A 23,558-nucleotide genomic window follows, 5' to 3' on the forward strand; every position below is an offset into this window, starting at 1 on the left:
TTTGTTTTTGAACGTGGTAAGATGTGGCTTGATTTGTTATTAATATGGATCCCCCCTCTTTATTGGAAAATGAATAAGAATTATTTACAAAAAAATAGAAACCACCAAACTGATCATTATATTACTCACTATATTCTTGCACTCCCCCCCCCCCCGTTGGGCCTTAAGTCATACAAAGCTTCAGCCACAAAAGTGTGTGAGTTTTTTCAAGTGTCCCTGCATAAATCTGCATGTGGGTGAGACACTTGCTGAAGAAATAAACATGTTGGCCTCGTGCTTAGATGATGTAGACCAGAAAGGAGGAAGTTGTGGTCTTCACAATGTTGTTGGACTCCGATTATCACTGTAGACCAGTATGAAGTAAGCAGCACATAAGCGGCACACGAAACACTACCAAAGCATTCTACATTCTAAATCTTATATTAATAATCCAAAAATTGAGAGAACAAGGTACAAGATCTACTACAAAAGCCACAAACAGAAAACTCATTCAAATTGTGTCCAAAAGGAAGACTCAGTCTTTAAAGTTCCTTTAGCCAGGCTCCTGTAGATATCAACAAAGGTAAGATTGAACAAACGAAGTATCAGTGATGTTACACTCAAGGGTTAGATATCAACGAAATAAACATGTTGCCTTCATGCTTAGATGTTGTAGACCAGAGAGGAGGAAGTTGTGGCCTTCACAATGTTGTTGGACTTCGATTATCAGCTGGGCTGATGGGAGTTGGAGACCAAAACAAACGGAAGGCACCAGGCTGAGAGAGGCAGTCTCAGCAAATGGCATTTTGAGCTGTGGTTGCAGGACCTCCTTTCCCCCTCAGTGAAATTTAAATTCCTTCCCTACTGACCCTCAAGTTCAATTTTTCTGGCTCTCCTATTCAATATCTAGCATGAAATTCTTGCAGCCATTACCTTTGAACTGCTCTACGACAGCTTCCAGAAATGGATTTATATCATGGAAGTCATAAACTTTCCACACCAATTCAGGAGGGAAAATCTTGGGAGGCTCAAATGCCTGTCTCCCCTCATGCCTGTGGAGAAATAAAAGGTTTAAGTATGCCAGCTGGCTCTCCACCCAACCTCAAATTCCCAAAGGAACCAATAGGACGAGAGGGGAGAGGATCACAAAGGTCTCAAGAAACTGGCAGGTCAGATTCAAGGTGAAAAATAAGAGGACAGCTGAAACGTATATTGAAATAAGCAGTGCAGGGAATAAAAGGGTGAACAATGGTTTGTTGCTTTCTTAGATACATCCCTCTTTTGGAAGACGGTTGAGACTACCAGGTGGAAACAGAAAGAAAGGAAAGAGAATCAGAATTAAACGAGAGATAGAAACTGAGAAAAGGAAGTTTGGAAGTGAAAATAGGAACTTTAGAAAAAGTGATTTGTTAAAAGTTGGAGGTCACAAAGACCCATAATGTCCCCTTGGGAACAACGGGTGTTTTTCCTGCAGTCCACATCCTTCATAGAACCGCAAAGCGCAAAGGAAAAAAAGAGGGATCTGCTTACCTCTGCAAAGTGCTTCTAATATCCTGCAGGGGAAAGAGAAAAAGAAGAGAACTCAGCCTCCACGACTGGCCATCCATCGAAGCCCACACCCCAAGCCCCAGTCCAAGCAGGGTAATGTCATAAAATCAGAGCACAGCCTCTTAAATGAAGCCCTGAGCAGGAACCAAAGAGGACCAGTAAGGTATCAGACCAAGGGTCCACCTATTTTCAGCCCAACTCAGGTAATATAACCACAGAAGGGAAAACTTCTTAAAAGAAGCCCTGAAATGACAAACTGTCCCACACCTTAAAAGGCACAAAATAGGGCTCTGTTCATTGCAGGGATCAGGCCGAGGGATCCACCCAAGCCAGACCCCTCTTGGCAAGAGCAGATTCTGTGAAGCTCCCAAACAGGCCAGGAAGGCAACATCACTAATTTGGGAGCCAGCAGCATACCCATCATCAGGCAAGAGCAGAAAACATCTGATTCCATCATCGTTAAGTAACAAATTAAGGTGAGCATTCACTCCTTGTCCTCTTAAATGCTCCTGCACCTAACGTAAGAGAACCAGCTACCAGCTCCACAAAACCAAGCAACGTCATTTGTGAATAATGATAGAGGCAGAGACTGGTCTGGTCGTGGCCTTGACCTGGAGAAAAGCTTGGGCTGCTTATGCCACTCTCCTACCTGCAGGAATTCACTGGGGGGCTGCCGAAGCTTCTCCTCCAGCTCCCGGATGATATTTTGAAGAGAGTCAAGTTCTCTGGAGAGCCAGCCCAGCTGCTCATTCGATTTCCTCGCAATCTCATCCTCCACCTCTTCCATCTCCTTCAGCACCTGGTTTTCCCATTCTTCCAGAAACGAATGTAGTTGCTTAAACTCACCCTTCATCTTCTGCCTACCTGATATTATTTTTTTCTGCAAGAAACATGTGGAAAGAAAAACAGGCCGTTAGCAACATTGCCACTCCTTGTGCAGGATGAAGAGGGTTTGAGGATTACTGCAGGGGAACAGGCTGGGTGCTTCTGAATTTTTAGATTTTCACAGATGATGCGTCAGTTTTCAAGCAAAGGAAAATTTTCCTTCCAGTCAGAGCAGGCTTCCCCAAACAAATAGGCATCTAAAAGAGTAAACCTGCCTGATGGCTTCAGTATGTTATTTTAATTCTCTCCCAAGCATTAATTCTTTTTCTTATTTGCTTACTTCCCAGTAAGAGCGACACTTACAACCAAGAATGAACTTTGCTTTCCTGTCGATGTTTTTTTTGCCTGAATTTGTTCCTCCTCCTCCTTCAGAGTCTTCAGGAACCTGCAGAACTGATCCTGAAAAGAAAAACCAAAGTTCCCATTTGGGTCCTATAATGGTATGGGGTTGCTCGTGCGTACGTTGCCGCCTCTCCTGGCTATGTTGCCTTGTTAAACCTTTCTGTCTGGACAGCCCTTCACTTTGTGGCTGCCTCAGTCACTAGCAGAATCCGTCAGTGGGCGTTTCTTAAACCTTTTCCAACATAAAAGTTGTTTGACACCCAGTCTCCTCCTACTCTCTCTGCGCGGAAGTCTTCTGCGCAGGGAGGGCGTGGGTAGCGGAGGACCAGTGCTCTCCCCGCTGGTGTCCGGTGAAGAGTCCGGGAGCCCTCTTGCCGCTTCCCCCATTTGCCCCTCCTTATTCCTGGTGTTGCACTGAATTGCTTCCCCATCTGCGGAGCTGCCTCTCTCCCTGCTGGGCCCTTCTCCAGCATCATTAGAGAGCCTTCCCTTCTCCTCTTCCCTGACAGGTCCTGATGAGAGGTTTCTAGGAGATAACCATCATAATCGTCATCGAGACAGAGAGAGAAAGAGGAAAGTGAGAGGACAGTTGAATTATGTTATTGTTCCCCGGGTTCTGAGATTGCAGAGACTGCTTCTGCCATCCAGAGTATTGAGCCTACGACAGATGCAACTGATGAGTTATGGAGAAATGTTGGGAAAAACCCAGAAAGCCCCTTCTGCAGAAAATGTCATCCTCTTTCTATCACAGGTTGGATTTCCTTCTTTTTCAATTATCATTCAAACAAATTGCCCACTAATGCAAGTAAAAGCTACCGTACTGCAGGGTGGGTATTGTGGCTGAGAAAGTGTTGAGTCATGTTTGTCCTGGAAAGCATTGTTGATATTCTAACAGGCAGGGAGCGGAAGAGTTTATGCCAACCCTGCAGTCTAGGATTGTTACGAAGTCTTAGTCCCTGTGGGTTATATTTTTTTAGGGGATGCAGTTGTGGGGGTTAGTTGATGTTGCAGCACTGGGGCCGGTAGGGGTTGGTTAAAGCTGTTGGAATACACTGCTTGCACTACAAGCCTAAGACCAAACACCAGTGGCAGACCTACATTAACACAATTGGTTTAAACTCATGACTCTTGAGTTCTTTGCATAGTTTAGGGCTGGCAACAGGAGAAAGGAGGGTGGTTTTATGCCTCTAATGTTTGTTGTTGTTGGGCAGTACTTGTGTATATGTAAATAGAATGCTTAACACTGAAATGCCACCAAGGGGGGAAATCTTCACCTCTTGATCTGAGCCATCAAAGTATTTTTCCCCTTTATAACAGCAAGCATCTCCGAGAAGCCCAAAACATCAGCCTTCTAGGTTTTATTATTTGCTTGCCTTTTTAAAAGCAATTGTACATTTCTTTCCATCCCAAAAAAATTATGTACTGTACTGGTATTAATTCTTTCCATTTTTTCAATGCTTGCTCAGCTATTAGTATTATCAGATTTTGAAAGGGGAAATTCAGTTTGTACTCATTTGGGCTGCATTTATTTTTCCTAGAAAGGCCACCTTAACATTGTTCAATCTTTCTAGATCAGCTTAATTATTATTTTCTTACAAAATAATACCTAATATACACATCCAGTGGAGTCTTATAAGGCAAAGCAAGTCTCAGTCCCATAAAAGCCAATATCTGTCTTAGGATGTGTAAAATAATTAGATGAGGGGCCTCCTGAGCATGTGCAGAGTCAGTTGACAGCAGACTGCATCCCTCACACACCTAGGAATAGAGGGATAAACACTCACTCAGAGGAGACAGTGGTTTATGGACAGCCTTTAACCTTGATTGCTGAATGGCTCAGTTTGGTTAGAGCATGGTGCTTATAAGATGAAGGTTGCAGGTCCGATCCCCTTATGGGACAACTGCATCTTCCTGCATTGCAGGGGGTTGGACTAGATCGTCAGGATCTTTTCCAAGTCTACAATTCTATGATTTTAATTCCCATCATATATACTAGCCGTTCCTATGAATGGTTCATTCTTACCTTGTAGCCTTGGACGGCTTCTTCCACAGGAACCACCCTGTGGCCGCTGTGCCCTTGGGATGTGTCACACTCCCCGCAGAAGGGGGCTTCATCATCCCGGCAAAAGAGGTCCAGGGTCTTCTGGTGCCTCTGACATTCTGAGCGCCTCCTTTGAGCCTCTCTCTCCTCAGAATGATCCCACTCACTGATGATTCCGACCATATTTGTGAGAAGCCTGTTTCGATTGTAGTCTGTTTTGACAGCCTTTCTGCACTCCGGGCACCTGGTTTTCTTACCAGACTCCTCCCAGCACCTCAAGATGCAGGTTTCGCAGAAGTTGTGCCTGCAGCCCAGTTCCACCGGACGAGTAAAGTAACTGAGGCAGATGGAGCAGGTGACTTCACTCCGGATCCTCTTCCTGTACCTCTCCTCAGCCATGGCTCCACTCCTGTTGTGAGGGACCACTCGCCTTCTCCAGAAGCAGCCACACCTGGAAGAGAGATGGAGCAGAGTTAGGATCCCTGTGAACTTTAATCTGAAATGGGAAATGTAAGCCCTGCCCCATCCGCATGGACCTTCTCAGCAGTGGGACCAGCCCTGTGCAACGCCCTCCCATCAGATGCCAAGGAGATAAAATACACAACGTTTAGACGACATTGTAAGGCAGCCCTGTATTGGGAAGCTTTTAATGTTTGACGTTTTATTATGTTTTATATGTGGGATCAAAGAAATGCCTCTCCTACACCCTGGAAAGAAAGATGATCACCCTCCCTCAAGTATTTGGGAAAGGCAAATCTCATCACAAGAACCACAAATGGGGACCACAGATTCCTCCTCACCAGAACAGCCATGGGCTCTGTTGCTCAATGGGTAGAGCATCTGCTTTGTAGACCAAAGGTCCTAGCTCAATTCCTAAAATCTCCAGAAAGGATTGGGAGGCACCCATGTCTGCAACCTGAACTGCAATTGCCCAATGTTTCCCCCCATAGACGGCTATAAAATTGCTGGTGGTCTTAGCAGACCCCTTAATGATTTGCTTTGGTTTGATTCCTGCAATGTAGGGGGTTGGACTAGATGACCCTTGGGGTCCCTTCCGATGCTGCAATTCTACGATTCTATGATTTTCTTGCCTTTTTTAGCAGTTCCAATGCACTGTGTTCAATGGTTTTGAATTGCATTCTGTTCCTTCATATATATATATATTTGTGTGGTATTTTAATACGTTTGCCATTTGCATTCCCAGTAATTCAAAATTTAATGCAATAAAAAGGTAAGATATACAGCAATAAAAATACAATCGAAAATCAACATGGATGTTTAATGGAGGCCACCTCAGTTAAGCTTGCCATTGAAGTTTTTCGCCGTGTGGGAAAACCCTGGTCCAGAAACAGCTTCCTTTGTATTTTATTTTATTTAACACACACACCACTTTTTATAATAAAATCTCTAGGCAGTTGACAATAAAGATTTATGTTTAAAGGACATAGGAGAGGAGGTAAACCGGGGGCTGGATGTGAGAGAGGCACTTTTAATTTCCTTTAAACAAATCATTATGAGGATGGTTCCCATGATGTAGATCACAAAGAGGACGCCGTATTATCTGCCGCGTTTCTTAGCTACTGTGTACAAAAACGTGGCTCTTATCGAATTAGGAAAGTAAAAGATGGAGAGCTTAAATCGGCTAAAATCCAGGTGTAAACACAAAGCAAAACCGCGTGCGATAGGAAAGTCCTAAAACGTTCATCCAGCAACACAAAGAAGAGCAGGTCGCGGCCAATCGTGGGAAGTGCTAAAAAGAGCGTGGATGGCGCTGGAATTTTTGGGAGCTAAACTCCCCCACTCGCGCGCCCCAAAAACCCGCACCTGGAGGTGGCAGGATTTGAACCCGGGACCTTCTGCACGCAAAGCAGATGAGAGAAGACGGACACGCACATTTAAGTTCCGGCTTCTTGAGAAATTCATCTGCCTCTCCCCCCACCCCGCCCCGTTTTTCTTTCTAATTTAACAGCAATTTCTGAGAAATCTGAACCCTTCATTTCATCTTCATTTCTATAGCTCACTCAGCTCGCGGAAAGAGACCTGCAGTCCCGATTCTTTTAAAGAATCGCCAGTGATGTCCAGGAAGGACAAAACCGAGGCCAGGGGGGAAGAACCACCGTCATTCATCTTCCCATTGCTAAATGAAACGCACCCACACGTATCGTGTACACGTGAGGCCATCCCCACGCAAGGAGCCCGCAGCGTTACGCGCGAACCTGTTGAGGCATAAATCTCGCTTAACTCCATTATGTTAGGAAACGAATATGGATGCTGAGTTTGATGGTTGTAATTTTTCTTTTTCTTTTTTTGTTTTGCTTTGGAAATAACAATTATTTTTTTTAAAAAATCACGCTGAGTTCCTTGATCGGGATCTGCAAATGGGGTCCGAGAATAAATTTACCTTCATTTTTCCGAGTCCGGACATAGCAGAGATAGGGAGCTAAGGAAAGAGAGGGGGGTATCACAAAATAAAAGCCATTCACACGACCGTGTACACGTATCTCCCGCGCAACATGCTAGGAAAGGGTCCTGCCGGGTGAGGCGCGCCTATTGAGCAATGAATCTCTCTCACCTTAGAGATCTTGAGAGACGAGATCGGTGAGCAAACCGAATCCGAGCCGGAGAATCCTTCCGTCTCCACGTCCGGCCAAAGCAGCAATTCGTAGCGCTCCTAATCCGGCGGAGAGAGGAGCAAAGCGACCCCTTTTTGCCTGATCCGGGGCAGCTCTGGTGAGCAGCAAGAGGAGGAGCCGAAGCAGCAGGCAACGAAATCAAAATCGCCGCCGCGAGAAAAGGAGCCAGTCAGAGACTGCAACTCTGTGGATGAATGGATAATGGTTGTGAATGGATAAGCGGGGGCGGGCCAACGCCGCTTCACTTGGCAGCCAATCAGCTCTTGAGGGGCTCCAAAATGCAGATCTGCGATTCTTTCCATATATATGGAGAATTGAGGCAACCGTAATCAGGGAGCCAATCAAATCAGGCAAGGTCGCATCCCTGCTCTTATTCTGCATTCAAAGAGGAGGTGCGTGTCTGCATTTCAGAAAAGCATTTTATTGCATGATGTTTTATTGCATGATTTAAAATGCAGTCAGCAACAACCATAGCTTCTGGTTATCATTGCTTTGTGGGGAGCGGGAGCGGAACAGCAGCTTAAAGTTAGAACCGATAGTTCAGAGCATGTTTATGGGCTTTGGAGCCCAGAATTTCGTTGTCAGCAATATGCTGATGACACTCAGCTCTGCGTCTCCTTTACAGCATCTGCCGGTGAGGCAGCGCGTGTCCTGGACTTAGAAATGGACTGGATTAGGTAAACCCCGACCCACATAATCGATCGCATGAAACAGCACACGCACACCATTTGAAGGGCACCGTCCACCAACTTTGGAGCTGGCCGCCTCAAATGTTTTCTATTTTATAGGACTTGGCTCCTATGCCGGAGACAAAGTTTGCAGATTTTGATCCTATCAGGCTGGGACTCCCTTAGGCATTGGGAAAGGCTAAGCATCTGCAGCCCTGGAGGCATCCCCGCCCCCCTTTTTGCAAAAAAGGTGCGAGAGGGACTATGATTGGATCTTCTACTCGTCAACAAAGCCACTTGCAATTGAATAAGATACACTTATCTCTTGCATGAAGCGACTGCCTTTCTTTCTTGCCTTGCAAAAATGGCTGCCCTGCTCCAATGGTGTGTCCAAATGAAGGGAATGGGGGGCTAGGGGTTATTGTTGTAATGTAGACAGTGGAAATAAATTAAAATTTTATTTTAAAAATTGTCCATTTTAGAGGAATGGCAGATGAAGATGATGGACTTTTCAGAGCTAGCCGACCTGTCTGGAAGAGTCTAAGACCAGAAGGAGGAGGAGTACCAGGAAGAATGGATGAAATTTAAAGACTATTCACTTAAATACGTTAAGATAACTTAATTGGAAAAACTGGCAAATATCAGATAGGCTTAGGATTTAAATATGTGATGTTAGAGAATAATATGTTTAAAGTTAAAATGGAAAGAAAGAAAGATGTTAAGTGAATAAGTTAATATTACGAGAAAAGTTGGTTTTGGAAAACTGTTACAATGATATACACTGAAATTCAGCTAGGGTGATTTGAGGAAGTCACTTAACAAAGTTACTAAGATTGGATCAAGTTCAGTTATGATTTATGTTTGTTTGTTTGTTTGTTTAAAATTTTGGAAAATCAATAAAAATTTTGAAAAATAAAAATTGTCCATTTTATTGCATGATGTTCACATATAATAGCATTTTATTGCATTTTCACAAATATTGTAATCAGAGCTTTTTTCTAAAAAAAAAAATGTTTAGGGGTACTCTCACTTTCCTACTCATATTGAAATACTACCCCTTAATGCGGCCAAACTTAGATTCAGAAAATGTTTAGGGGTATCCGTCCCCCCAGGGAAAAAGCACTGCCTATAAAAACATGACAATGACAACCATAGCCGCTAGTCTGTCCTTTCTTTGGGGGAAGCGGGGTACGGAACAGCAGCTTAAAGTTAGAATGAAAAGCATGTTTATGGGGTTTGGAGCCCAGAGTTTTGGAGCGCGTTGTCAGCAATATGCTGGTTCAACAGTAATTTGCTGATTCAACAGCAATATGCTGTTGAAGCACTGATTCTTCAACATCAACTTTGTTGGACTGGTCACGTTGTGTGGATGCCTGATTATCATCTTCCAAAGCAACTACTCTATTCCGAACTTAAAAATGGAAAGCGAAATGCTGGTGGTCAACAAAAGAGGTTCAAAGACTCTCTCAAGGCAAATCTTAAAAAATTTAGTATAAACACCAACAACTGGGAAACACTGGCCTGTGAGCGCTCCAGTTGGAGAACAGCCTTTACCAAAGGTGTCATGGGATTTGAAGACGATCAAACTCAGGGCGAAAGGGAGAAACGTGCTAAGAGGAAGGCACACTTGGCAAATCCACACCGTGATCAACTCCCGCCCGGAAACCAATGTCCCCACTGTGGAAGGACGTGTGGATCCAGAATTGGCCTCCAGAGCCACTTACAGACTCACTGTTAAGACCGTGTTCATGGAAGACAATCTTATTCGGCTACAGGTGGTCGCCAAAGAAGAAGAAAGAAGAAGATAACACACAGCATTTGCAGGTGAGGCAGCAAATGTCATGGACTTGGCAATGGACTGGATTAGGTCAACCCCGACCCACATAACTGATCACATGACACAGCACATGTACAGTGGTACCTCGGGTTACAGACGCTTCAGGTTACGTGTTTTTGAGTTGCGCACTGCGCCAAACCCAGAAGTACCAGAATGGGTTACTTCCGGGTTTCGGCGCTCGCATATGCGCAGAAGCACCGAATCGCGACCCACACAGACACGGCGCTGCGGGTTGCAAACATGCCTCCCACACGGATCACCTTCGCAACCCGAGGTTCCACTGTACACCGTTTGAAGGGCAATGTCCACCAACTTTGGGTGGGGGGCTGGCCCCCTCAAATATTTTATATTTTATAGGAGTTGGTTCCCATGCTGACTCATTTTCCCCCTTTTTTGCAAAAGCATTACCAGCGGGAGTGGGACTTTGACTGGATTTTCTACTCTTGAACAACCCATTTGCAATTGAATCAAATATGCTTATCTCTTGCATGAAGCAACTGCCTTCTGGCATGCCTTACAAGAACGAATTCCTTTCCCCACACAAATAAACCAGAGATGCATTTTACATAAAAGGATGCATTCTAATCATTTGAAAACACGCTGATTCCAGGACTGGATTGAGAAGGCAATTGGGCCACATCTGGCCCACGGGCCTTAGGTTGCCTACCCCTGGTCTAAAAGAAGGGATTGTTTTATAGGCAGCCCTGGCTACAAGCGCCCCAGGCGAATGGTGCCTCAGGTCCAGGCCAAGGGGGTGCTTGTGAGGAGGCACCTCTCCATGGGGCAGGGGGGCAGCTCAGAGACCAGGGGCAGCAGCTGTGGCTGCCCAGAGGACAAGACTCTAAGCCAGTGTAGTGTAATGTTTAGAGCCCACAAAAATATCTTGCAGTTGCAGTCAGAATGCAGAAAACCAATCAGAGAAACATGCAGGTGTTAAGTATGCTGTATGAAAGTGCACAACACAGTGTGACTTTAAATAAAAAAATTCCTTCCAGTAGCACCTTAAAGACCAACTAAGTTAGTTCTTGGTTAGTTCTTGGTATGAGCTTTCGTGTGCATGCACACTTCTTCAGATACACATGCACACTTCTTCAGATGACTTTAAATGACCTTGTGGATGAAACATCAGGGCTTGGATTGAAACATTATAAAAGTAGGTCATGCTGTAAATAGACAGACATGGAACTGAGCGCCAGGCTGGTTTAGTTGTTTCCAGAGTCACCTGAGATTTCAAATATTTTGATCCTAGTATTGTCCAACCAACCAAGGGTGCTGTATGCATATATTCTAGGGTTGCCCACATCGGAAAATTTGGACCAACAGTAGGAGAACACTTTAATCTTCCATGACATTCTATATAAGATCTCAAAGTTATCTCAAAGTCTTATTACAAAAGAATTACAGAAATAGACTGGAAAGAGAAGTTGCTGAATTGCAACTTATTACCAAACTTAAAACCATGGAGAGACCTGGTCTGAATGGAGACATTGGATTCTTACCTCATTATACATGATAAAGCTATTTTTAGCCATCTCACCCCTTGCTTTTTCCTGTAAGACCAACTGCAGTCGTCAACAGGTTTACCACACCTATCAGCTAATCACCCATTCCCACCACCCTATAATACCCCTCCCCACCCTCTCACTATATATAAAGGTCTGGTGACTTCTGTTTCAGTGTATCTGAAGAAGTGTGCATCCACACGAAAGCTCATACCAATAAGAAACTTAGTTGGTCTCTAAGGTGCTACTGGACTTGGGTAGCAGGTGGCGCTGTGGGTTAAACCAGGGAGCCTAGGACTTGCCGATCAGAAGCTCTGCAGTGAACCCTGCAATGGATCCCTGCTCCTGCCAATCTAGCAGCTTGGTCCCTGCTCCTGCCAACCTAGCAGTTTGAAAGCATGTCAAAGTGCAAGTAGATAAATAGGTACCGCTCCGGCGGGAAGGTAAACAGCGTTTCCGTGTGCTGCTCTGGTTCGCCAGAAGCGGCTTAGTCATGTTGGCCACATGACCCGGAAGCTGTATGCCGGCTCCCTCAGCCAATAAAGCGAGATGAGCGCCGCAACCCCGCCACGACTGGACCTAATGGTCAGGGGTCCCTTTACCTTTACTAAACTGAAAACTATGGAGAGATCTGGTTTGAATAGAGATACTGGATTCTTGTCTCATTACACATGCTAAAGTTACAGATAGGTAGCCGTGTTGGTCTGCCATAGTCAAAATAAAAAAAAATCCTTCTATTAGCACCTTAAAGACCAACTAAGTTAGTTCTTGGTATGAGCTTTCGTGTGCATGCACACTTCTTCAGATACACATTTTTACACATGCTAAAGTTATTTTTACACATGCTAAAGTTATTTTTGGTCATCTGCATACTATCCCTTGCTTTTTCCTGTAGGATTAATTGCAGTCGTTAACAGTAGTCAACAGGTTTACCATACCCATTGAGTCAATAACCGATTTCCTACTACCCTTCTGAGTAAAACCCCTCCCCACTCTCCCACTATATATAAGGGTCTGGTGACTTCTGTTTCAGTGTATCTAAAGAGGTGTGCATGCACACGAAAGCTTTTACCCAGAACAAACTTAGTTGGTCTCTAAGGTGCTACTGGACAATTTTTTAAAAAATTATTTCCATTGTCTATATTACAACAATAATTCCTAGCCCTCCCTTCCCTTCATTTAGACACACCCTTTGAAGCAGTGCAGGGCAGCTATTCTTGCAAGACAAGACAGAAAGGCAGTCGCTTCATGCAAGAGATAAGCGTATCTCATTCAATTGCAAGTAGCTTTGTTCAGGAGTAGAAGATCCAATCATAGTCCCTCTCGCGCTGGTAATACTTTTGCAAAAAGGGGGGTGGGATGAGTCCAGGGCTGCAGATGCTTAGCCTCTCCCAATGCCTAAGGGAATCCCAGCCTGATGGGATCAAAATCTGCAAACTTTGTCTCGGGCATAGGAGCCAAGTCCTATAAAATAGAAAACATTTGAGGCGGCCAGCTCCAAAGTTGGTGGACGTTGCCCTTCAAATGGTGTGCGTGTGCTGTTTCGTGCGATCGATTATGTGGGCCGGGGTTTACCTAATCCAGTCCATTTCTAAGTCCAGGACACGCGCTGCCTCACCGGCAGATGCTGTAAAGGAGACGCAGAGCTGGGTGTCATCAGCATATTGCTGACAACGAAATTCTGGGCTCCAAACCCCATAAACATGCTCTGAACTATCGGTTCTAACTTTAAGCTGCTGTTCCGCTCCCGCTCCCCACAAAGCAATGATAACCAGAGGCTGATTGCATTTTAAATCATATCTATTATATGTGAACATCATGCAATAAAATGCTTTTCTGAAATGCAGACTTTGAATGCAGAATAAGAGCAGGGATGCGACCTTGCCTGAATTGATTGGCTCCCTGATTACAGTTGCCTCAATTCTCCATATGTAGGGATAAGAATTGCAGATCTGCATTTGGAGCCTCTCAAGAGCTGATTGGCTGCCAAGTGAAGCGGCGTTGGCCCGCCCCCGCTTCTCCATTCATAACCATTATCCATTCATCAACTGAGTTGCAGTCTCTGACTGGCTACATTTCTCGCGGTGGCGAATTTGATTTCGTTGCCTGCTGCTTCGGCTCCTCCTCTTGCTGCTCACCAGAGCTGCCCCGGATCAGGCAAAAAGGGGTCGCCTTGCTCCTCTCTCCGCCGGATTAGGAGCGCTACGAATTGCTGCTTTGGCCGGACGTGGAGACGGAAGGATTCTCCGGCTCGGATCCGTTTTGCTCACCGATCTTGTCCCCCAAGATCTCTAAGGTGAGAGAGATTCATTGCTCAATAGGCGCGCCTCACCCGGCAGGTCTCTTTTCCCTAGTATGGCGCGCGGAAGATACGTGTACACGGTCGCGTCAATGGCTTTTATTTTGTGATACCCCCCTCTCTTTCCTTTGCTCCCTATCTCTGCTCTGTCCGGACTCGGAAAAAGAAAGGTAAATTTATTCTCCGACCCCATTTGCAGACCCTGATCAAGGAGTTGAGCGCGATTTATGGCTCAACAAGTTTGCGCGTAATGCTGCAGGGTCCGTTCCCAAAAATTCCAGCGCCATCCACGCTCTTTTTAGCACTTCCCACGATTGGCCGCGACCTGCCCTTATTTGAGTTGCTGGATGAACGTTTTAGGACTTTCCTATCGCTCGCGGTTTTGCTTTGTGTTTACACCTGGATTTTAGCCGATTTAACCTCTCCATCTTTTACTTTGCTAATTCGATAGGAGCCACGTTTTTGTACACAGTAGCTAAGAAACGCGGCAAATAATACGGCGTCCTCTTTGTCATCTACATCATGGGAACCATCCTCATGATGATCTGTTTAAATGAAGTTTAAAGTGCCTCTCTCACATCCAGCCCCCGGTTTACCTCCTCTCCCATCTCCTTTAAACATAAACCTTTATTGTCAACTGCCTAGAGATTTTATTATAAAAAGTGGTGTGTGTTTGTAAAATAAAATACAAAGGAAGCTGTTTTGGATCAGGGTTTTTCCACACGGCGAAAAACAAGCTTAACTGAGGTGGCCTCCATTAAACATCCATGTTGATTTTCGATTGTATTTTTATTGCTGCATTTATTACATTTTTGTTGCATTAAATGTTGAATTATTTGGAATGCAAATGGCAAACGTATTAAAATAGCACGCAAATATATATATGTTTGAAGGAACAGAATGCAATTCAAAACCATTGAACACAGTCCATTGGAACTGCTAAAACAGTCAAGAAAATCATAGAATCGTAGAATTGCAGAGTTGGAAGGGACCCCAAGGGTCATCTAGTCCAACCCCCTACATTGCAGGAATCAAACCAAAGCAAATCATTAAGTGGTCTGCCAAGACCACCAGCAATTTTATAGCCGTCTATGGGGGGAAACATTGGGCAATTGCAGTTCAGGTTGCAGACATGGGTCCCTCCCAATCCTTCCTGGAGATTTTAGGAATTGAGCTAGGACCTTTTGTCTACAAAGCAGATGCAGAACGAAAACCTTATAGGGCTGGAGGGTGGAAAAAACAGGAACAGGGGGGAGGCGGCAAAGAGGGAGATCCCCAGCCGTGTCCGCCTTAAACAGGGCAGGACATGCCCCCAGAGCCAGCCGATTGGCTGGCCAGGGGGTGACGCGGCTGGGAATCCCCCCAATCAAACTGGGGCTGGGCTGTGATACCCATTGAGCCACAGAACCCATGGCTGTTCTGGCGAGGAGGAATCTGTCCCCATTTGTGGTTCTTGTGACGAGATTTGCCTTTCCTAAATACTTGAGGGAGGGTGATCATCTTTCTTTCCAGGGTGTAGGACACTGGTGTCAAACTCAAATTCATCGGGGGCCGCATCAGCAGTTTGGTCACCCTCAAAGGGCCGGTTGTATCTGTAGGACTAGGTAAAGGACATGTAAAGTGGAGGTTTCCTGTGTAGAACGGCCGGCGCTGCTAGAGGGCAGACGTTCTATGGCTCGTAGGCTGCCGTGCATGCGCTAAAGAGGTGGCTTTCTTGTGTCAAAAAAAAAAAGTGAGAATAAAAGGTGAAGGCTGGTGGCCAGCGGCGGCTACACAGGCCACATGACGAGGTCTGGCGGGCCGGATTCGGCCCGCCGGCCTTGTGTTTGACACCCGTGGTGTAGGAGAGGCATTTCTTTGATCCCACAAATAAAACATAATAAAACATCGAACATTAAAAAGTTCCCCATATAGAGCTGCCTTCTGATGTCTTCTAAAAGTTGTGTATTTCTTTCTTCTCCTTGGCATCTGATGGGAGGGCCTTGCACAGGGCGGACGCCACTGCTGAGAAGATCCATGCGGATGGGGCAGGGCTTACATTTCCCATTTCAGATTAAAGTTCACAGGGATCCTAACTCTGCTCCATCTCTCTAACAGGTGCGGCTGGTCCGTTAAAACAGGAGTGAAGTCATGGATGTGGACAAGTATAGGAAGAGGTTCCAGAGTGAAGTCACCTGTTGCGTCTGCCTCAGTTACTTTACTCGTCCAGTAGAACTGGGCTGTGGGCACAACTTCTGCAAAACCTGCATCTTGAGGTGCTGGGAGGAGTCTGGTGAGAGAACCAGGTGCCCCGAGTGCAGAACGGTTGTAGAAAAGGACTTCAGGCAAAACAGGCTTCTCGCAGATTTGGTTGGAGTCGTCAGTGAGTGGGATTATGTTGCAGAGAGAGATGCTCAAAGGAGGCGCTCAGAATGTCAGAGGCACCAGAAGACCCTGGACCTCTTTTGCCGGGACGACGAAGCCCCCTTCTGTGGGGAGTGTGACACATCCCAAGGGCACAGCGGCCACAGGGTGGTTCCTGTGGAAGAAGCCGTCCAAGACTACAAGGTGAGAATGAACCATTCATAGGAACGGCTAGTATATATGATGGGAATTAAAATCATAGAATTGTAGACTTGGAAAAGATCCTGACGATCTAGTCCAGCCCCCAGCAATCCAGGAAGATGCAGTTGTCCCATAAGGGGATCGGACCTGCAACCTTCATGTTATAAGCACCATGCTCTAACCAAACTGAGCCAGTTAGCTATCAAGTTTGAAGCCTGTCCACAAACTACTGCTTCCTGAGTAAGGCTTTATCCCTCTAATCCTAGGTGTGTGAGATGCAGTTTGCTGTCAACTGACTCTGCACATGTTCAGGAGGCCTCTCATCTAATTATATTTTACACATCCTTGGAAAGATTCTGGCTTTTAGGGGACTATGGCTTGCTATTCCTTATAATATATATATATAGATGTGTATATTAGGTATGATTATGTATAAATAAATAAATAAATAAATAAATAAATAAATAAGCTGATCTAGAAAGACTGAACGATGTTAAGTTGGCCTTACTGGGGAAAATAAATGCAGCCAAAATGAGTGCACTTTGTAAATTGCCTTTTCCTGTTTCAGAATCTCATAATACAAAGAGCAGAGCAAGCGTTGTAAGATTGGAAATAACTAATACATCAATTTATTTGGAATGGAAAGAAATGTACAATTGCTTTAGAAAGGCAAGCAAATAATAAAACCTAGAAGGATGATGTTTTGGGCATCTCAGAGTTTCTTGTGGGAGTTGGCATACTGGTGTAAAGTTGAAGATAAACATTTTAGGCTCACAAAGACGATCCCATGAAAGCTGTTTTCAGAAAAATAATTATGGGTGTCAAAGGAGGGTAGGAAAAAGTATTGTGATGGGTCAGATCAAGAGGTGAAGATTTCCCCCCTTGGTTGTATTTCCATGTTAGCAAATCTATTTATATATACAGGTGCAGCCATTCAACAACAACAAGAGAAACATTAGAGACATACAACAACGCTGCTTTCTCCTGTTGCCAGCCCTAAACCATGCAAAGAACTCAAGATTCATGAGTTTTAAACCAGTTGTATTAATATAAGTATCACTGGTGCTTGATCTTAGGCTATTAGTGTAGGACCTGGTGTGTTGTTTCAGATGAGGAGGAGGGTGAAAGCAGATTTCAGATTTACAAGCAAAGTTTAGATGCACGTGCTTGGATAAATATATGGTCAGTTTTTTACGAAGCAAGCCATATATTCCAAGAGCTTTAACCAAGCCCTCCCAGCCATGCTGCTGCTACAATCAACTAATCTCTACAACTGCATAAAAAACAAAATCCTCAGGGACTAAGAAACTTCAGAGCAATCCTTGACTGCAGAGTTGACATGAACTATTCTGCTTTCTGCATGTTATTATATCACATGTTAGAAACACTTTCTCAGCCACAGTATCCACACTGTAGTACGGTAGCTTTTATTTGCATTAATGGGCAATTTGTTTGAATGATAATTTAAAAAGAAGGAAATCCAACCTGTGATAGAAAGAGAGTGACATTTTCTGGAGAAGGGGCTTTCTGGGTCTTTTCTCAACATTTCTCCATAACACTCATCAGTTGCATCTGTCGTAGGCTCAATACTCTGGATGGCAGAAGGAGGCTCTGCAGTCTCAAAAACCGGGAAACAATAACATAATTCAACTGTTCTCTCTCTCTTCTTTTTCTCTCTCTGTCTCACGGATGATTATGATAGTCATTGCCTAGAAACCTCTCACCAGGACCCAAATAAGAACTTTGGCTTTTCTTTTCAGGATCAGCCCTGCAGGGGCCTGGAGACTCGGAAGGAGGAGGAGGCAGAAAACCTGGCGGATAACAGAACAGAAAAGAACAGTCACCGCCTGCTTGTAAGTGTCGCTCTTACTGGGAAGTAAGCAAATAATCAAAAGAACTAATGTTTGGTGGGTGGATAAAAAATTACATCCTGAAGCCATCAGGCAGCTCGACTCTTTTAGATGTCTATTTATTTGGGGATGCCTGTTCTGATGGGAAGGAAATTTTTCCTTTGCTTGAAAACTGATGCATCATCTGTGAAAATACAAAAATTCAGAAGCACCCGCCCTGTTCCCCTGCAGCAGGGGTGTGCAACCTTTAAGACAAAAAGAGCCACTTGGACCCGTTTCCGAAGAAAAAACAAAAACTGGGAGCCGCAAAACCATTGCGACATTTAAAACAAATATATCTCCGGAGCCACGATCTGACAGCGGGCGGGAAGGTGACGTCGGGACGGTGCGTGACTAACGCACGCACCGCCCCCATGCGACGTCACAGACAGTACAGCGCCCGCCGCAGTGAGGAGTGTCAGGGCGCACAATGCGCCTCCTCCCCTCGCTAGTATCCGCCCCGGAGCCGCAGCAAAGATGTAAAAGAGCCACATGCGGCTCCGGAGCCGCGGGTTGCAGACCCCTGCCCTGCAGTAATCCTCAAACCCTCTTCATTCTGCAGAAGGAGTGGCAATGTTGCTAACAGCCTGTTTTTCTTTCCATCTATTTCTTGCAGGAGCAACTAATGTCTGATAGGCAGAAGATGAAGGGTGAGTTTAGGCAGCTACATTCGTTTCTGGATGAACAGGAATACCAACTGCTGAAGCAGCTGGAAGAGGTGGAGAATGAGATTGCGAGGAAACTCCTGCAGGTAGGGCTGTGGCATAAGGAGTCCAAGCTTTTCTCCAGGTCAAGGCCACTACCAGATCAGTCTCTGCCTTTGTCCTTGTACCAAAAGGGACGCTGCTTGGTTTTGCGGAGCTGGTAGCCGATTCTCTAATGTTAGGTGCGGGAGCATCTAAGAGGACAAGGAGAGAATTTGTTACTTAACGATGATGGAATCAGATGTTTTCTGCTCTTGGCTGATGATGGGTCTGCTGCTGGCTCCCAAATTAGTGATGTTGCCTTCCTGGCCTGTTTGTGAGCTTCCCAGAAGCTGCTCTTGCCAAGAGGGGTCTGGGCTGGATGGATCCCTTGGTCTGATCCCTTACTGGTCCTCTGTTGTACCTGCTCAGGGCTTCATTTAAGATGCTGTGTTCTGATTTTATGACGTTACCCTGGTTGGACTGGGGCATGGGGCGTGGGCTTCGAAGTATGGCCAGTCGTGGATGTTAAGTGTTCTCATATTTTTCTCTTTCCCCTGCAGGATCACGGAAGCACTTCACAGAGGTATGCAGATCCCTCTTCTTATCCTTTGCGGTTTGGTGAAGGCTGTGGACTGCAGGAAAAACACCCGTTGTTCCCAAGGGGACAGTGTGGGTCTTTGTGACCTCCAACATTTAACAAATCATTAGGGGCCCACTTTTTCTAAAGTTCCTATTTTCACTTCCAAACTCCCCTCCCCTCAGTTTCTATCTTTCGATTCCTCCTGCTGCAATTCTGATTCTCTTTCCTTTTCCGAAACAGGGATGTATCTATAGCAGCATTTCAAGTTGCTGTCTAAAATCTAAACAGTTTATTCCCCACTGGAGTAATGTTTTACGTCTCCATCCTCTGTCCATAGTCTTGGGCTTCTTTGGTATTCATCTTAATGTGGGGTTCCCTGCTTGCATTAATTTTAGGTTTTGTTTTTCTTCCAACAAACCATTGTTCACACTTCTATTCCCTGCACTGCTTATTTCAAGATTCCTTTCCTCTTATTTTTCACCTTGAATCTGTCCAACTGGTTTCTGAGACTTTTATGATCCTCTCCCCGCTCCTCTTTTTGCTTCCTTTGGGAATTCCTAGGTTGGAGAGCAAGTTGGTATTTTTAAACCTTTTATTTCTCTACAGGCACGAGGAGAGATCGACATTTGGGGGTACCAACAATATCCCTTATGGATTGATGTGCAAATTCTGGAACTTCGGTCATATCAATACATTTCTGGCAAGTTCCTTTCGGCAGTTCAAAGGTAATAGCTACAAGAATTTCATGCCAGATATTGAACTGGTGCAAATGGGGTTGAGGAAAAACTCACGGTGTCCTCTGTAATGCTAGGAGACCAACAACATTGTGAAGGCCACAACTTTCCCTTCTCTGAAAACATGTTTATTCCTTCAGCCACAGTGTCTCACATGGAGGACACTAGAAAAAACTCACACACTTCTGTGGCTAAAGCTTTGTATGACTTAAGGCCCACTGAAATCAGGTGGTTTTTTTGCAAGAATATTGTGGTGAATTTAATAATCAGTGTGGTAGTTTCAATGACACTCTGTCACAACTCAAGTTTAGCCAGGCCTTAGGCTCCAACACTTTAAGGCAATAACCTTAAGGGGCAGATTTTCAAAAGCAGATAGTAGTTATCCTTGTGTATGCTGAGAGAGACAGAAGATCTCATAAGCAGAAGTCAAATGTGATTATTTGGAAACAAGTGAAAAGACAAACAAGGTTCTGGAAACCGAGGAATGGTTGAGGGAGTTGGGTATGTTTAGCCTGGAATAATAATAATAATAATAATAATAATAATAATAATTTATTTCTACCCCACCCATCTGATTGGGCCTCCTCCGCCACTCTGGGTGGCTTCCAACAAAATATTAAAATACCGTAATACATCAAACATTAAAAGCTTCCCTAAACAGGGCTGCCTTCAGATGTCTTCTAAAAGTCTGGCAGTTGTTGTTCTCTTTGACATCTGATGGGAGGGCGCCACTACCGAGAAGGAAAAGAGCAGACTGAGAGCACGATATGATAGCCATCTTCAAATATCTAAAGGGCATGTAAGATGGAGCAAGGTTGCTCTGGAGGGTAGGACTCAAACCAATGGCTTCAATTTACAAGAAAGGGGATTCTGATATCAACTGACTCTTTTTCTATGCTATAACATCCATTAACACCACGACGGTGTGATGCTTTATCTCTCTTGCTTTCCCTTTCACAGGCGCTATAAGATCAGGACTCTCTGTGCGGAAAGGTAAGCTGAGGAGTCTCGATCAATCAACCATAGTCCCTGGCCAGTTGGCTATTGGGAGAGAGAATGGTGGCCTCAAAGCGCTTTTGAAATAGGACAAACTGGGCTACCCTAGCAGCGAAGCCAAGGGGAGGCCCACAGTCCGGTCAGGAAAGGAACCCCCTTCCTCAATGATCCCTGGAGTGGATCTAAGCCAGTGGTGTCCAAAGCTTTTTCAAAGAGGGTCAGATTTGATGAAGTGAAGAGCTGTGGAGGCCAACCAGAGGGCCAACCAAAGATGTTGAGGTTTTTTAGGGTTGGAGTTGTTGAGCTGCTTTTAGGATTGACGTTGTTGTTGTTGTTGTTGTTTTAGGATTTTACATCAGGAGATAAACTCACAGGGGCAATTAGGCCCCCAAAACGGTCTTTGGGCATGCCTGACCTAAGCTCACGATGTCTATCCTCCTGGCTAATTCCTCTCTGCGTGACGCCAATACCTCTTCTCCTGCACAAAAGCTGCTTTCCCTCCTGCTCATCTTTCGCGTGGGGCCAAAAAGCTGCTTTGAGCTGCCTCTGGAGACACACCCCTTCGGAAAAAGAAGAGGAGGAATGTGTAGAAAAGTAACTTCCAGTGTATTTCTTAATTTTTAAACTCAAAGGATCCATGTGTGTGTCTATGTATCAACACCATTAAATAGATGACAACAAACTCTAGAATGTGTTGTATTTTCCTTTGGTCTGGTGCCTGAGGCTAAGTCAGGCATCCCCCTACACATCTGGGCGCAGGGGTACATTTGGCAATCTAGGATACCGCTGCAGGGACTACAAATTGTCAATTTCACAAAACGGAAGCAATCAGTGTTACAGTTGCCACAATGGAATGTCTGGGCACCATTTAGGGGCGGGGGGCAATGCCATTTTTTATTATTTCTATTATGTACTGAAGTTCTCACCCTGGGCCAGCAGGGGGATACTGTAGATAGTTCAGGTCCACATATGCAAATAAGGGATTGAAAGTGACGTTCAGTGATTGGATAGTTGCAGAAAGTTGTTACAGTTACGTTGTACTGGAGCTCTATATAAGCAGGCTGGCTGAACCCTTCAGTTCAGTTCTGTTCTGGCCTGTGAATAAACAAGAGCTGTTTGGAGAATTGCTGTGTCGTCTGATATGTTCACCCACAACTTAACAATTTCATTTCTATACTGCTTTATATTTTAAACAAAAAAACTCAAAGCGGTTTACAACACACCGAAACATCAAAGGTAAACAATTCAGAATAAAACAAATTCAGGCTTCAAGGAGAATATTTCCGATCCTTCCCTATATTTATTTACCTAAACTTTATAAGCTGCCCCATAGTAGAAGGACTCTAGGAAGCCAGTGTAGCCTAGTGGTTAGAGTGTTGGGACTAGGACCTGGGAGGTCAGGGTTCAAATCCCCACTCAGTCTTGAAGCTCACCAGATGACCTTGGAGTCAGTCACAGCCTCTTAACCTACCTCACAGGGTGGTTGTGGGAATTAACTGGGGGTGTACTTAGTGGAGAAAAGGGTGGTATATAAATGCATTAAGTTCTCCCGAATATCTAAGTAAGAAAGTTGGAGGGGCCAGCCAGGTCAAGACGTCAGTCACGAACATGGTATCCAAAAATCTCAGCATGGTCGCAATTGGACCTGCGCCAGTTGCAAAAAGCACCTGGGGGATTTTTAACGCTGGAAACTGGGTGATCACACAAACCCCCAGCCAGAGGCAAAATGCCTAGAATATCCTGTAAAAAATAAAAATAAGATAAAACCTGGCAACCCCTTCTCAAAATACAGGAAGGCCCACCCCCAACCCCACATTATATTATGGAATGGCAAATTTCTGGACATTTATCCATATACTGTACACTAGTGGCCAAAATTGTATAAACCTTTTGGAACATAGGTACAGTGGTGCCCCGCAAGACGAATGCCTCGCAAGACGGAAAACCCGCTAGACGAAAGGGTTTTCCGTTTTGGAGGTGCTTCGCAAAACGAATTTCCTATGGGCTTGCTTCGCAAGACGCCAATGCCTTGTGAGTTCCTGGGGTTTTTTTCCTTCCTCCCCCCTTTTTCTAAGCCGCTAAGCCACTTATCAGCTGATCCGATCAGCAGATAAGCCGCTAAAAGCTGCTAATAGCGCTAATCCGTGCAAGCTCGTCCTGCGAGGCACCACTGTAAAGGTAAAGGACCCCTGGACAGTTAAGTCCAGTCAAAGGCGACTATGGGGTTGCAGCCCTCATCTCTCTTTCAGGGCAAGGGAGCCAGTGTTTGTCCACAGTCAGCTTTCCGGGTCATGGGGCCAGCAGGACTAAACTGCTTCTGGTGCAACGGGACACCGTGACAGAAGGGTCTATCAAAAAGAATAAAGAATAAATCAAAACAGGAATTTGTTTCAAA

The 23,558-nt window shown here is 45.0% G+C and overlaps 2 protein-coding genes and 1 long non-coding RNA gene across 4 annotated transcripts; 2 read left to right on the top strand and 1 right to left on the bottom strand.

Moving 5' to 3' along the window:
• Positions 1-769: 769 nt before the first annotated feature.
• LOC310701864 (zinc finger protein RFP-like) lies at positions 770-5,642 on the bottom strand. Of its 2 annotated transcripts, XM_083493333.1 has the most exons (4): positions 4,778-5,642; positions 2,716-2,811; positions 2,177-2,407; positions 770-1,532 (listed from the first exon to the last, which is right to left on the bottom strand). In XM_083493333.1, the coding sequence occupies exons 1-4, from the start codon at positions 5,192-5,194 to the stop codon at positions 1,506-1,508; spliced, it is 771 nt and encodes a 256-aa protein (XP_083349459.1). In that variant the 5' UTR covers positions 5,195-5,642; the 3' UTR covers positions 770-1,505. The 2 variants fall into 2 exon arrangements, with proteins under 2 accessions (XP_083349459.1, XP_083349458.1); XM_083493332.1 differs by having other exon boundaries at positions 770-2,407.
• Positions 3,451-8,790, top strand: LOC310702252. Its single transcript, XR_014523404.1, has 2 exons — positions 3,451-3,505; positions 8,579-8,790. It is a non-coding gene; the product is annotated as an uncharacterized lncRNA (long non-coding RNA).
• Positions 8,791-15,577: 6,787 nt separating this feature from the next.
• On the top strand, positions 15,578-19,536 carry LOC310699259 (E3 ubiquitin-protein ligase TRIM17-like; the record flags this gene model as incomplete). Its single annotated transcript, XM_083486883.1, has 4 exons — positions 15,578-16,281; positions 18,039-18,131; positions 18,784-18,918; positions 19,414-19,536. The coding sequence occupies exons 1-4, from the start codon at positions 15,865-15,867 to the stop codon at positions 19,534-19,536; spliced, it is 768 nt and encodes a 255-aa protein (XP_083343009.1). The 5' UTR covers positions 15,578-15,864.
• Positions 19,537-23,558: the final 4,022 nt, after the last annotated feature.

This window comes from Podarcis liolepis, assembly GCF_965112155.1.
Source record: "Podarcis liolepis genome assembly, chromosome: 2".
Classification (NCBI taxonomy): Eukaryota; Metazoa; Chordata; class Lepidosauria; order Squamata; family Lacertidae; genus Podarcis; species Podarcis liolepis.